Genomic DNA, 12,500 nt, shown 5'->3' with positions numbered 1-12,500 from the left:
CACACACACACACACACACACATACACACACACACACACGGCCAGCATGCTCCACTCTATTGAGGATGACTGAATGGAGGCAGTGTATGGCAGTGAATTAGGGCTGCAGCAGTGGCGCCTGTGGCTTCAGTGTGTGTGTGTGTGTGTGTGCGTGTGTGTGTGTGTGTGTGTGTGTGTTTCTGTGTGTGTGTGTGTGTGTGTGTGTGTGTGTGTGTGTGTGTGTGTGTGTGTGTGTGTGTGTACAAACTAAATTGGGAAAGGGAGTCACAGGGGTGTGGTGCTTAAGTAAATGCCAATATTTGGACAGTCTCTCTCGGTGCCGCTCTCTCTTAAATTCACACACACACACACACACACACTCACACACACAAACACACCTTCACTGTATTACGGCACTACGTGTACGGCATCTCGCACGTCAGTGAGGGAACCTCCTTGTTATGCTCTCTCTGTTTCAGGATATCACCATGTTCATCAACATCCACCATCACCACCCTTCACCTGACACCAGCTCACTCCAATCTGGACCAGTACCAATCAGCTCAGGCCGGCTTTGGTCTTATCTCCCTGGATGCATCAGAATCGGAACCCTCTGTGCCGTTTGGATTCATCCCAAGGTCCAAGCTCCCTACTAGCAGGACCAATCAGCCTCACGGGCCGCCCATGGCATGACACTGACACTGAAACCCAACATTCCTGTCTGGGGGATAGTCCTACTCCATATTACTCCACCTTACTGTCTGGGGGATAGTCCTACTCTATATTACTGTCTGGGGGATAGTCCTACTCCACCTTACTGTCTGGGGGATAGTCCTACTCCATATTACTGCCTTGGGGATAGTCCTACTCCATATGACTGCACCCTACTGTCTGGGGGATAGTCCTACTCCATATTACTGCACCTTACTGTCTGGGGGATAGTCCTACTCCATATTACTGCACCTTACTGTCTGGGGGATAGTCCTACTCCATATTACTGCACCTTACTGTCTGGGGGATAGTCCTACTCTATATTACTGCACCTTACTGTCTGGGGGATAGTCCTACTCCATATTACTGCACCTTACTGTCTGGGGGATAGTCCTACTCTATATTACTGCACCTTACTGTCTGGGGGATAGTCCTACTCTATATTACTCTATATTACTGTCTGGGGGATAGTCCTACTCCATATTACTCTACATTACTGTCTGGGGGATAGTCCTACTCCATATTACTCTATATTACTGTCTGGGGGATAGTCTTACTCCATATTAATGCACCATTCTGTCTAGGGGATAGTCCTACTCCATATTACTGCACCATTCTGTCTGGGGGATAGTCCTACTCCATCCTATTCAGTACATTGTAGCATCAAGTTGCACACTGGAACAATAAGTGACAGCATAGTATTTATTGTTTAACTAGATCTCTATTGCTCTTAGCTTGACTGTTCTCTCCCTTGTATGTCGCTTTGGACTAAAGTGTCTGCTAAATGACTAAATGTAAATGTAAATGTAAAGCACATTGATCTTTTACTTTGTACTTATACCATATACCAGTGTCTGGGTTAGAATTTAGATAAACAAAAGAACAAAAGTGTCATTACAAACTAGCAATTACTATGCTACACTGCACTAATGTATTAATATGTTACGTTGTACTTACTGTAAAATGTCATCCATGAATGTGTCAGATGTAAGTGCTATTATACGTATAGTATGTGTTAATATTAGTATTTTACTCCATACTTTATTTTATAATTACAAGTTGTAAAGTAATAGAAAGTGCTACCCTGGGAGCTGATTCCATTTCACAGAGCGCAACGCTGCCTCGGCTGATTATAATGCCTGTTATGATAGTCTGGGATGCTGATGGACGGGGTGGGGGGGGGCTGAGCTAGTGTTCCTGAGCCCAGGTACAGTGAGGGGAGTGAGGGAAAGGACAGACACAGAGGGCCCTTTGAGCTCCAGAGAAGGACCCAGTCGGCGCCAGGAGTCTGCCCAGGCCACCTCACCCTCTGGGGGGGCGGGGGGGGGGGGCTCACAGCGGGCCCTGGGATAACCAGGGGAGACGAGACTGAGCGGGAGGACCAGCCTTAATGAATGAATGGGCTGTTTCACTGGGGCCTTCCTTACCTGTGTGTGTGTGTGTGTGTGTGTGTGTGTGTGTGTGTGTGTGTGTGTGTGTGTGTGTGTGTGTGTGTGTGTGTCTGTGCGTGAGTGTGTGTGTGTGCAGCGATTATACTGGGTGTATTCATGGATATTTTTATATCACAGCAATTTACATGATATATCACCCTATTTGTCACTGTTTCCAAGGAGCGAGCGTGTGTGTGAGAGACAGAGAGAGAGACAGAGAGGATATCTATGTGTGTGTGTGAGACAGAGAGAGAGACAGAGAGGATATCTGTGTGTGTGTGAGAGACAGAGAGAGAGACAGAGAGGATATCTGTGTGTGTGTGAGAGACAGAGAGAGAGACAGAGAGGATATCTATGTGTGTGTGTGAGACAGAGAGAGAGACAGAGAGGATATCTGTGTGTGTGTGAGAGACAGAGAGAGAGACAGAGAGGATATCTATGTGTGTGTGAGAGAGACAGACAGGGAGGATATCTCTGTGTGTCCAGTGTGTATAATTCCTAGGTAATTACAACGGTTTGGGGCCAGATAAATATTTGAGTCCACTGAGGGAAATGTCCTACTCACACACTCCATGCCAACTCTCCCAGAATTCACAACTTCTCCCAGACCATGTTGTGGATTTTCTTGTCATGTAAAAACTTCTACTCGAATCATGTAAAAACTTTTATTGAATTCCAAGGGATCCTTGCAAAATCCTACAGCTCTTCTCAAAAATATTTTCATAGTTATGAGTTTTTGAAGTTTGGCACCTACATTTAATTTTTTTATCCACTGGATAGGGCTGGAATCTGTTCTGAGCTTCCAAGAAACCCTACGGATGATTTGCAACGTGTATTCTTGTAAATAGTTGTTGCTGAAAGTTTCACAGTAATCAAATACATATTTAAAAGTTATTTTTTACCAAAACAAGTGTTGTATCCTCTAGTTTTCACTTCCTTACAACTACATTTTGATTATGATCAGTATTAATATACTGTAGTTCTATCACATCAAGAAGTTGTATGCTTTTTGAAGTTGTTACTTGCTGAGTATAGCTTCATAGCTGAAAGACGCACTTTTCATTAAGCAGTTTAATGTGATAGTGAGATACTCATCAGCTATCCCCCATCTCACCGTTCCGGTCATACTGGTGGCCATCAGCAATCCAGCTAAAGGCCCAGCTACCAGGTCTATGGTTTACAGGCCCAGCTATCAGGTCTATGGGCCTACAGGCCCAGCTATCAGGTCTACAGGCCCAGCTATCAGGTCTATGGTCTACAGGCCCAGCTATCAGGTCTATGGTCTACAGGCCCAGCTATCAGGTCTATGGTCTACAGGCCCAGCTATCAGGTCTATGGTCTACAGGCCCAGCTACCAGGTCTATGGTCTACAGGCCCAGCTACCAGGTCTATGGTCTACAGGCCCAGCTACCAGGTCTATGGTCTACAGGCCCAGCTATCAGGTCTATGGTCTACAGGCCCAGCTATCAGGTCTATGAGCTACGTGGTCCCTTCAGTCTCACGCTCACCTGAGGAACCTCCAGTGTCAAGCTCACCTGAGGAACCTCCAGTGTCTCGCTCACCTGAGAAACTCCTAGAGACAAGCGCCTAGAGACAATTGTATTGTTATGGCGCTATATAAATAAAATTGAATTGAATTATTTATTTATTTAAGCCTCGGAATTGAATTGAATGTGTTTTCTATTTCAAAGAAGGCTGGTTCTCTCCAACCATGTAAAGCACTTTGCACCTTGTGCTTCTGCAGAAGATGATGGCACTGGCACTAACACACACACACTCACACACACACACACACACACACACACACACACACACACACACACACACACACACACACACATACACACATACACACACACGCTTTTCTAATGCCAAGTTCATGATGTGCATTAAGGTACATAGCGCTCCTAAAGCCCTAATCCAATCGGAATCGGAGTAATAATTCATTCCGGAGCTAATCATCATCTCTAATCAGATTCCGGTTCTAACATCCAGAACACACACACGCACGCACACACACACACACACACACGTATCTCCACCTCAGCCTGAGAAATGAGAATCGGCGTGCATGGAGTGGCCTGTACCAATGTGTAGCAGTATGCCAAATGCTGGGTTTGACTTTCCTCACTCTCACACATGCACACACGGACACACACACACACACACACACACACACACACACACACACACACACACACACACACACACACATGTACACGCACACTTACGTGCATGCACGCAACATGGTAATGTATCTTCATGACCACACTACACCTACCTGGTCCTCACACTTTCACTTCCTCCAAGTAGATTGAGTAGTGGCATGAAGTGTATTTGTGTGTGTGTGCCACTACCCTGGCGTGGGTGTGTATGCCACTACCCTGGCGTGTGTGGGGCTGTGCATTTGTGTGTGTGTTAGTGGAAAGGAAAGTGGGGGGGGGGGGGATTTTGTGTGTGTGTGTGTGTGTGTGTGTGTGTGTGTGTGTGTGTGTGTGTGTGCGTGTGTGCCACTACCCTGGCGTGGGTGTGTGTGCCACAACCCTGGCGTGTGTGGGGTTGTGCATATGTGTGTGTGTTGGGGGACAGGAAAGTGGGGGGGGGGGATTTTGTGTGTGTGTGTGTGTGTGTGTGTGTGTGTGTGTGTGTGTGTGTGTGTGTGTGTGTGCGTGTGTGCCACTACCCTGGCGTGGGTGTGTGTGCCACAACCCTGGCGTGTGTGGGGTTGTGCATATGTGTGTGTGTTGGGGGACAGGAAAGTGGGGGGGGCATGTGTGTGTGTTTCAGGGGGAGCTTTCAGGTTGCTCTGAGGTAAAAGGGGAAGACACACTCCATTAAGCCTTTAGTGTAATCCACTTAAAGACGGCAGGCCACTGATAGAGCCTGTCTACCTCAAACACACACACGGAAACATACAAACACACACACACGCACACACACACACACACACACACACACACACACACACACAAACACACACACTCAGGGTAGGGAAAGCCCCATAGCACATAGTACACATGCAACCACATGAGTACTCATCTACTCTCATTCATTCATTCATTCATTCATTCATTTACACTATTCACCTAATCCCTCACTCATTCATGTCAAGATTAGATAATGTAATGGTCAACCATGCAGGTGAGATATCTCTAGCACACACACATAGCTGTTTGCATTGCCGCCTATTAAACGGTTGACCCGAGTTTGATTTGGATAAATATACCTTTACCTTCAGATACACACACACACACACACACACACACACACACACACACTCACCTCATAGTGGTAGTCCATACAGGTCAGATCTCTCCAGCATTTGTCTCCTCTGATCTTGATCAGTCCCTATGGATAGAACATGAAACCATGGTAACTACTACTGTCGCCAATAGCAACCATTCAGATGGTAACAAGTGGCTGCCTAAGCAACAGCATCCCCTCACAGTCAAGCAAACAGAAGGGCTGACTTGAAATACATTCATCATGCTGACATTGAGGCTCATAGCTTATTACACAGTAGTGAGGCTGTTGTAATATTAGCATAATATCATATATTAGCATTTATGTTTATATTTGACCTAAACAAAGCCATACATAGCATAGTTCATAACTTATACGGACATAATGTGGCTCAGACTCGGAACAGTAACAAAGCCAGATGTGAAGCTCCAGTTTCCATGGTGTTGCCGGGAGTGACATGAGCGTAAACACTTCAGAGGTCCAAAGACAGAGGGGACCTTCATAAAAGACCTTTCTACTAATGGCCACTTACAGCCGAAAAACACTTACTCATGACCCAAACACGCACACGAACGCATACACACACAAACACACGCACACACAGGACACGCACACACACAAGCACACACACACACATACTCAACCAGCTGAGGAGAGACACCACATCACAATCACTGACGTGTGTGTGAGCTAGAGTTTGCTGATGTGTGTGTGAGCGTGAGTTTATGTTTCCTCCTGTGTGTGTGAGCGTGAGTTTGATAATGTGTGTGTGAGTGTGAGTTTGCTGATGTGTGTGTGAGACTCCTGTGTGTGTGAGCGTGAGTTTGTGTTTCCTCCTGTGTGTGTGAGCGTGATTTTGATAATGTGTGTGTGTGAGCGTGAGTTTGCTGATGTGTGTGTGAGTGTGAGTTTGTTGATGTCTGTGTGAGACTCCTGTGTGTACGAGCGTGAGTTTGCTGATGTGTGTGTGAGCCTGAGTTTGCTGATGTGTGTGTGAGCGTGATTTTGATAATGTGTGTGTGAGTGTGAGTTTGTTGATGTGTGTGTGAGACTCCTGTGTGTGCGAGCGTGAGTTTGCTGATGATTGTGTGAGCGTGAGTTTGATAATGTGTGTGTGAGCGTGAGTGTGTGTTACCTCCTGTGTGTAAGAGATAGGAGATGAAGAAAACAGAAACAGGAAGAGACATTAGCAACTTTAATCTAATACTCTAGCTCATCTAGTCTTCTCTGGGAGTGTGTGTGTGTGTTTGTGTGCGTGTGTGCGTGTGTGCGTGTGTGTGTGTGTGTGTGTGCGTGTGTGTGATTTCCAGTCTCATCAAGCCTTCTCTGAGAGGCACAATGGACCTCTAACATCTAAGCAGAGACTATGATAGGGACGCTGTGTGTGTGTGTGTGTGTGTGTGTGTGTGTGTGTGTGTGTGTGTTTGCATAAATGCATCTGTGTATGCAACTGCAGTCATACAGATAGCATGCGTGTGTACGCAAATATGTTTGTTTAGAAAAATGAAATTTCGGAGGCCAATATCTCTACGTACCACGGAATCCTCTTTTGAGTGTGTGCGTGTGTGTGTTTGTGTGTGTGTGTGTGTGTGTGTGTGCTGGAGGAGTGTGAGGCTGTCCTGCGGGTGCCGTTTGCTGTTTATCAAGCACATTCTTGTATTCATGACGTTAAGCTAAATCGAATAAAGAGTCCTGGAATGTATTTTCTCCCGAAAATGTGATTCCGCTAATGTGAAAATGACTGCCACTCCGCCTTCCTCCTATCAGCCAGCCCTTAACTGCAGAAACACTTACATACACATTATAAAACACACACACACAATCAAACACACACACACACACACACACACACACACACACACAAACACACACGGACAGACGCCCACATACACACACACACATGCAAACACACACACGCCCACATACACACACACAAACACACTCAAACACAAACACATACGCAAACACACACACACACACGCATGCACACACACATAAACACACTCCAGGCACACCCACAGACACACACACACACACAGGCAGTGCAGACGCACACATACGAAGCAGCATACATCTGCTTTGTTGTCAGATACACATACACATACATACTTCTGAAGCACAAACACACAAGAACATATACATCTGCCCTGCTGACACACTCACAAACTCACACACACACAAAACACACCTACACACACTAATCTATCCTCACTTGTCCACATTACCTCTGGCATTGGTTCAGCATGAGAGACATCAGTGGAGTGTGTGTGGAGTGTGTGTCGAGTGTGTGCGGACTGCTGCCACAGCCTGGCGGCCGTCACTCCACCCCCACTCCACACACACCGACACACTCCGCACACAGTCTGCGCACACACAGTCCACACACACTCCACAAACTCTACACACACTCCACACACTCCACACACACTCCACAAACTCTACACACACTCCAAACACTCAACACACACTCTACACACACTCCCACCACTCAGCAGCGGTTAGTCTCATGAGGGTCTGAATGGGACGCCCACTCCTGTCTCAAACCAGATTATCGCCACGCTGAATCCAGTGAAAGGGAACGAGCCAGACAAACTGCTCCCATAAAGTGACAACTCAATTAAACACCCAGATCAGCACCAACACACACACACACACACAGTCAGAGGACACACACACACACACACACAGTCAGAGGATATCTGGGCTTCTGACGTGCTCACGCCACACACACACACACACACACAGTCAGAGGAGACACACACACACACACAGTCAGAGGACACACACACACACACACACAATCAGAGGAGAGACACACACACACACACACAGTCAGAGGAGACACACACACACACACACACAGTCAGAGGAGATCTGGGCTTCTGTCGCGCTCATGTCACACACACAAGCACGAGACAAGAACAGAACTAAGCAGAATTAAAACATGAGCAGATTACAGTAAGGGCTCTATATATTATGCAGCCCATATAAGAGCGTTCCTCATAGCTGTTTCTTCTCTTAGACTGAGAGCTCAGCTGCTGAACCCAGGATCCTATGAAGACCCCCACCCAGCTGGTAGAATTACCCATGTATCCATAACTATCCATGTATCCATGACTATCTATGTATCCATGACTATCTATGTATCCATGACTATCTATGTATCCATGACTATCTATGTATCCATGACTATCTATGTATGCATAACTATCTATGTAGGCATAACTGGTTGTGGTGTGGTGCGGTGTGGTGGGGTGTAGTGCAGATGTGGTGCGGATTTGTTGCGGGTGTGGTGTGGTTGTGGTGCGGTGTGGTGCGGCGTGATGAGGTGTGATGCGGTGTGATGCGGTTGTGGTACGGTTGTCGTGCGGTTGTGGTGCGGTCGGGGAGTGGTGTGATTGTGGTGCGTTGCGGTGTGGTCGCGGGGCTGATTGGCTCTGAACCATCTGTTTCTGTATTGACGCGGTGAATAAGTGCTAGCCACATTAGCCTGCTTATAGCATCTCTACCTTTATGGTTCTAAGTCGTCCAACGCTGCACTTGCCTTTCCCTCGTCCCATACCCAATTTAGTCACGAGGCGACGAAACACCAACCACCTCTAAACAGGCATATTTTGCCTAAGTGAAGGTTAACCCTTCCATCTCCCCATCACCTGCCGCAAAACCCATATGGAGACGGTCAACCCCTATGCCTTTAAGATCAGTGCGTGTGAGTAGAGAGGGCCAACCCCTATGCCTTTAAGATCAGTGTGTGTGTGTGGAGAGGGCCAGAGCCTCCAGCTCCACTGATATTGGCAGCAGCTGAGCTAAGGCCACTGGAGCGGTGTGCTGGCCTAACACACACACACACACACACACACACACACACACACACACACACACACACACACACACACACACACACACACACACACACACGTGTACAGACACACACACATTCACACACACACACACACACACACACACACACACACACACACACACACACTCATACACACACACAAACACACACACACACACACACACACTCACTCATACACACACACACACGTGTACAGACACACAGTGTACACACACAAACACATTTGAGTGGCATTCTGGCCTGAGTGTGATTGCCTGAAATGAGAGTGTATTACGGGCACTGGGCGACTCCGCGTGAACCAGATGCTTTATGGGTAGAATAACACCTGGCTTGGCGCTGGGCCTCCACGCGTCTGGGGTTTTATGTGACATGTTCCATGTTTGCTGATCAGACAGCAGACCTGCGCTGAGAGATGTGGAAACCATTTAACGGTCTGTTGAGCGCAGGCAACCAGCAAGAAAATAGATTTGTAAGGTTTTTTTACCGCCATAAAAAATGTCAATATAAAGTTTCTCTAGTGGGGGGGGGGGGGGGGGGGGAATGCAAACTGCACAGCTGATTTGCTTTATGGAAATTTCAATTGATACACAACACCAGAAAGTGTCTTTGTTAGGGGGTCTTATGAAACACTCAGCACCAGCAGTAGCTTCACGCTTGTGGACCTTAAGCGGCGGTCAGACCTTAAGCTGTGTCGGACCTTAAGCTGTGTCGAACCTTAAGCTGTGTCAAACCTTAAGCTGTGTCTGACCTTAAACTGTGTCGAACCTTAAGCGGCGGTCAGACCTTAAGCTGTGTCGAACCTTAAGCTGTGTCGAACCTTAAGCTGTGTCGGACCTTAAACTGTGTCGAACCTTAAGCTGGGTCTGACCTTCAGCTGTGTCTGACCTTCAGCTGTGTCGGACCTTAAGCTGGGTCTGATCTTAAGCTGGGTCTGACCTTAAGCTGTGTCGAACCTTAAACTGGGTCTGACCTTAAGCTGTGTCGAACCTTAAGCTGGGTCTGACCTTAAGCTGTGTCGAACCTTAAACTGTGTCGAACGTTAAGCTGGGTCTGACCTTAAGCGATGTCGGACCTAAAGCTGTTTCGGACCTTAAGCGATGTTGGACCTTAAACTGTGTCGGACCTTAAGCTGTGGCGGACCTTAAGCAGTGTCAGACCTTAAGTGGTGTCATACATTAAGGTGTGTCAGGCTTGGTCGGGCCCTTACCTGTATCGGGCCGGGCAGGACATTTGTCATGAAAGCAGCTGTAACAGACTAAGGGCCTGATTTACTAATATGCGAGCGCTGCTTAATCTGCGTTCGCAAATTAACGCACAGTGTTTTTGCGCATTTTCCGTGGTATTTATCAAACCACATCTGCGCTGGGCACTGTGTGCTTACTCCACCCTTTAAAGGACCTGATTTACTAACATTAATTTGCGAACGCAGCTTAATCTGCGCCTTTGCCAGGCGCACATTAACGCACTGTGTTTCCCTGATATTTATCAAGCCAGATCCTGGGCAATCATTATTTAGCGCACCGTTAAAAGACGGGAGAAATTGCCTTCAAGTTACTGCCCACCATGGAGATTCGAGGAAGAAAAAACTAAGGTTCAGCGGAGAGGAGATAGATTGGTTCACGTTTGCTCAATCATTGAACCTGATTCAATGGGTTATATTGTTGTTTTGCCCGCCATCACCTACAGCGAGATGTTTAAAAGAACACGATTATAAATAATATGCTATTGGTGGCATTAATGCATAAACTGTCTATTATAACAATATAGGTGTGTACATGGCGAGATTAATACGTTCTGGAACATGGGTTCACTACAATATATCCCCACTGAAACAAATACATTTAATCACCGTTGCTCAATCATGAATAGATGGCACTATTCCGGAAGATAAAACTGTCATGGACAGACCACTACCACGTAAGTAATGGTCATGTTGGCATCACATATGACTTGGACATTCATTGAATATGTGTGCTTTCTGTTTCGGTAAACGTGTTCGTGGATTAAAGGTGGGACTGTTTGCATGTGGGTGCAAGCAATGGTTCCAATTACGTTCGGAAAGTTTGCGATTTCCAAAAAAGTCCTGTTTGATGTCTCTAATTTCAGATATGGCAGTGGGGAAATGTATTGACCAGCGCACCGTAGCAATGCGTCGAGTACCTGGGTAAATATTTGGCTGAGTGAAGGCTGAGATATGACAACTGCTGATGCTATAACTGTTTGAAATGATCCGATGCCAAAATTTGTAATGTTGTCCTGAGTTTAACAACTGATGGAATGGAATGTGATCTCCGGTTGGAGGCTTCGATGTCTCTGATCTGGTTCAGAAGTATTGCGTGGCTGGTTAACCTGTACCGTCTAATGATTTGTGGATCGCTTAACTGAAAAAGTACGAGTTGAAAAAAATATTTCTGTGCGCCGTCTCTGTATATATCTTCGCCTTGCTCTTATAACTGGTGCAATATCAATGTTTTCAGACTCAATGGAAAATGCGCTTCCTGGTTAAGACGTGCTTTTAGGAGGCGGAGAATTATCCCGCAAATTGAGACGTGCGCTCGACAGGCAGTTTTAGTAAATACCACGCAATACATCATTAGGCGCACTTACCTTCTCTCCTCCCATTAAATTGCGCTCCATGCCCACGTTCCACCCAGGTTTCCACCCACGTTTCCGGGCACTGCCCTGTTCACATCCACAGGCGTTAATATGCGCTGCGCCCCCTTAGTAAATACCGTTTTATGTTTACGACCGCTATTTTACGCCAGAAATGGGCGCAATCCTGTTAGTAAATCAGGCCCTAAGCCTCTATCCAGCTACACCATTCAAATCTCTCTGAAAGGTAAATTCCTTACCGATAGTAAGATAGTAGATACAGATAGTCTCCACTGTTGGGTTACCTGACCTGCAGGTCTTAGAGAAAGATAGTCTCCACTGTTGGGTTACCTGTCCTGCAGGACATTATAGACAGAGGGAGCGACAGGGAGGATAAAAAAGGCTGAAGGAGGGCAGACAACCCCAGTGTCTGAGTGAAGGAGAAGGAGGAGGAGGGAGGGAGGGAGGGAGGGGGAAGGGGGCTTGTCTGAATGACTGAAAGACTCATCTAACAGAAATTACCTGAGGGACATCCCCACAGACGACAAGTGAGAGCAAGAGAGAGAGAGAGAGAGGGATGGAAAGAAAGACTGGGAGAAAGAGAGAGAGAGAAAGAGAGAAAGAGAGGGAAGGAAGAGAGAGAGAGAGAGAGAGAGAGAGAAAGAGATGGAAAGAGAGAGAGA

At 46.7% G+C, this 12,500-nt stretch overlaps 1 protein-coding gene across 1 annotated transcript in view; it reads right to left on the bottom strand.

Annotated features, from left to right (window-relative positions):
- lmf1 (lipase maturation factor 1) overlaps positions 1-12,500 on the bottom strand; it is a gene marked incomplete at its 5' end in the record, with an annotated part of 48,287 nt that overhangs the window by 16,360 nt on the left and 19,427 nt on the right. Inside the window, one exon of the mRNA XM_080840160.1 lies at positions 5,403-5,468. Coding sequence (XP_080696286.1) covers positions 5,403-5,468 — 66 coding nt within the window. The remainder of the gene's footprint in view (positions 1-5,402; positions 5,469-12,500) is intronic.

The sequence above is a fragment of the Sprattus sprattus genome (genome assembly GCF_963457725.1).
Source record: "Sprattus sprattus genome assembly, chromosome: 6".
NCBI classification, from domain to species: domain Eukaryota; kingdom Metazoa; phylum Chordata; class Actinopteri; order Clupeiformes; family Clupeidae; genus Sprattus; species Sprattus sprattus.
The sequence above is the reverse complement of the archived record's forward strand: the minus strand, read 5'-3'. Positions and strand labels throughout refer to the sequence as shown.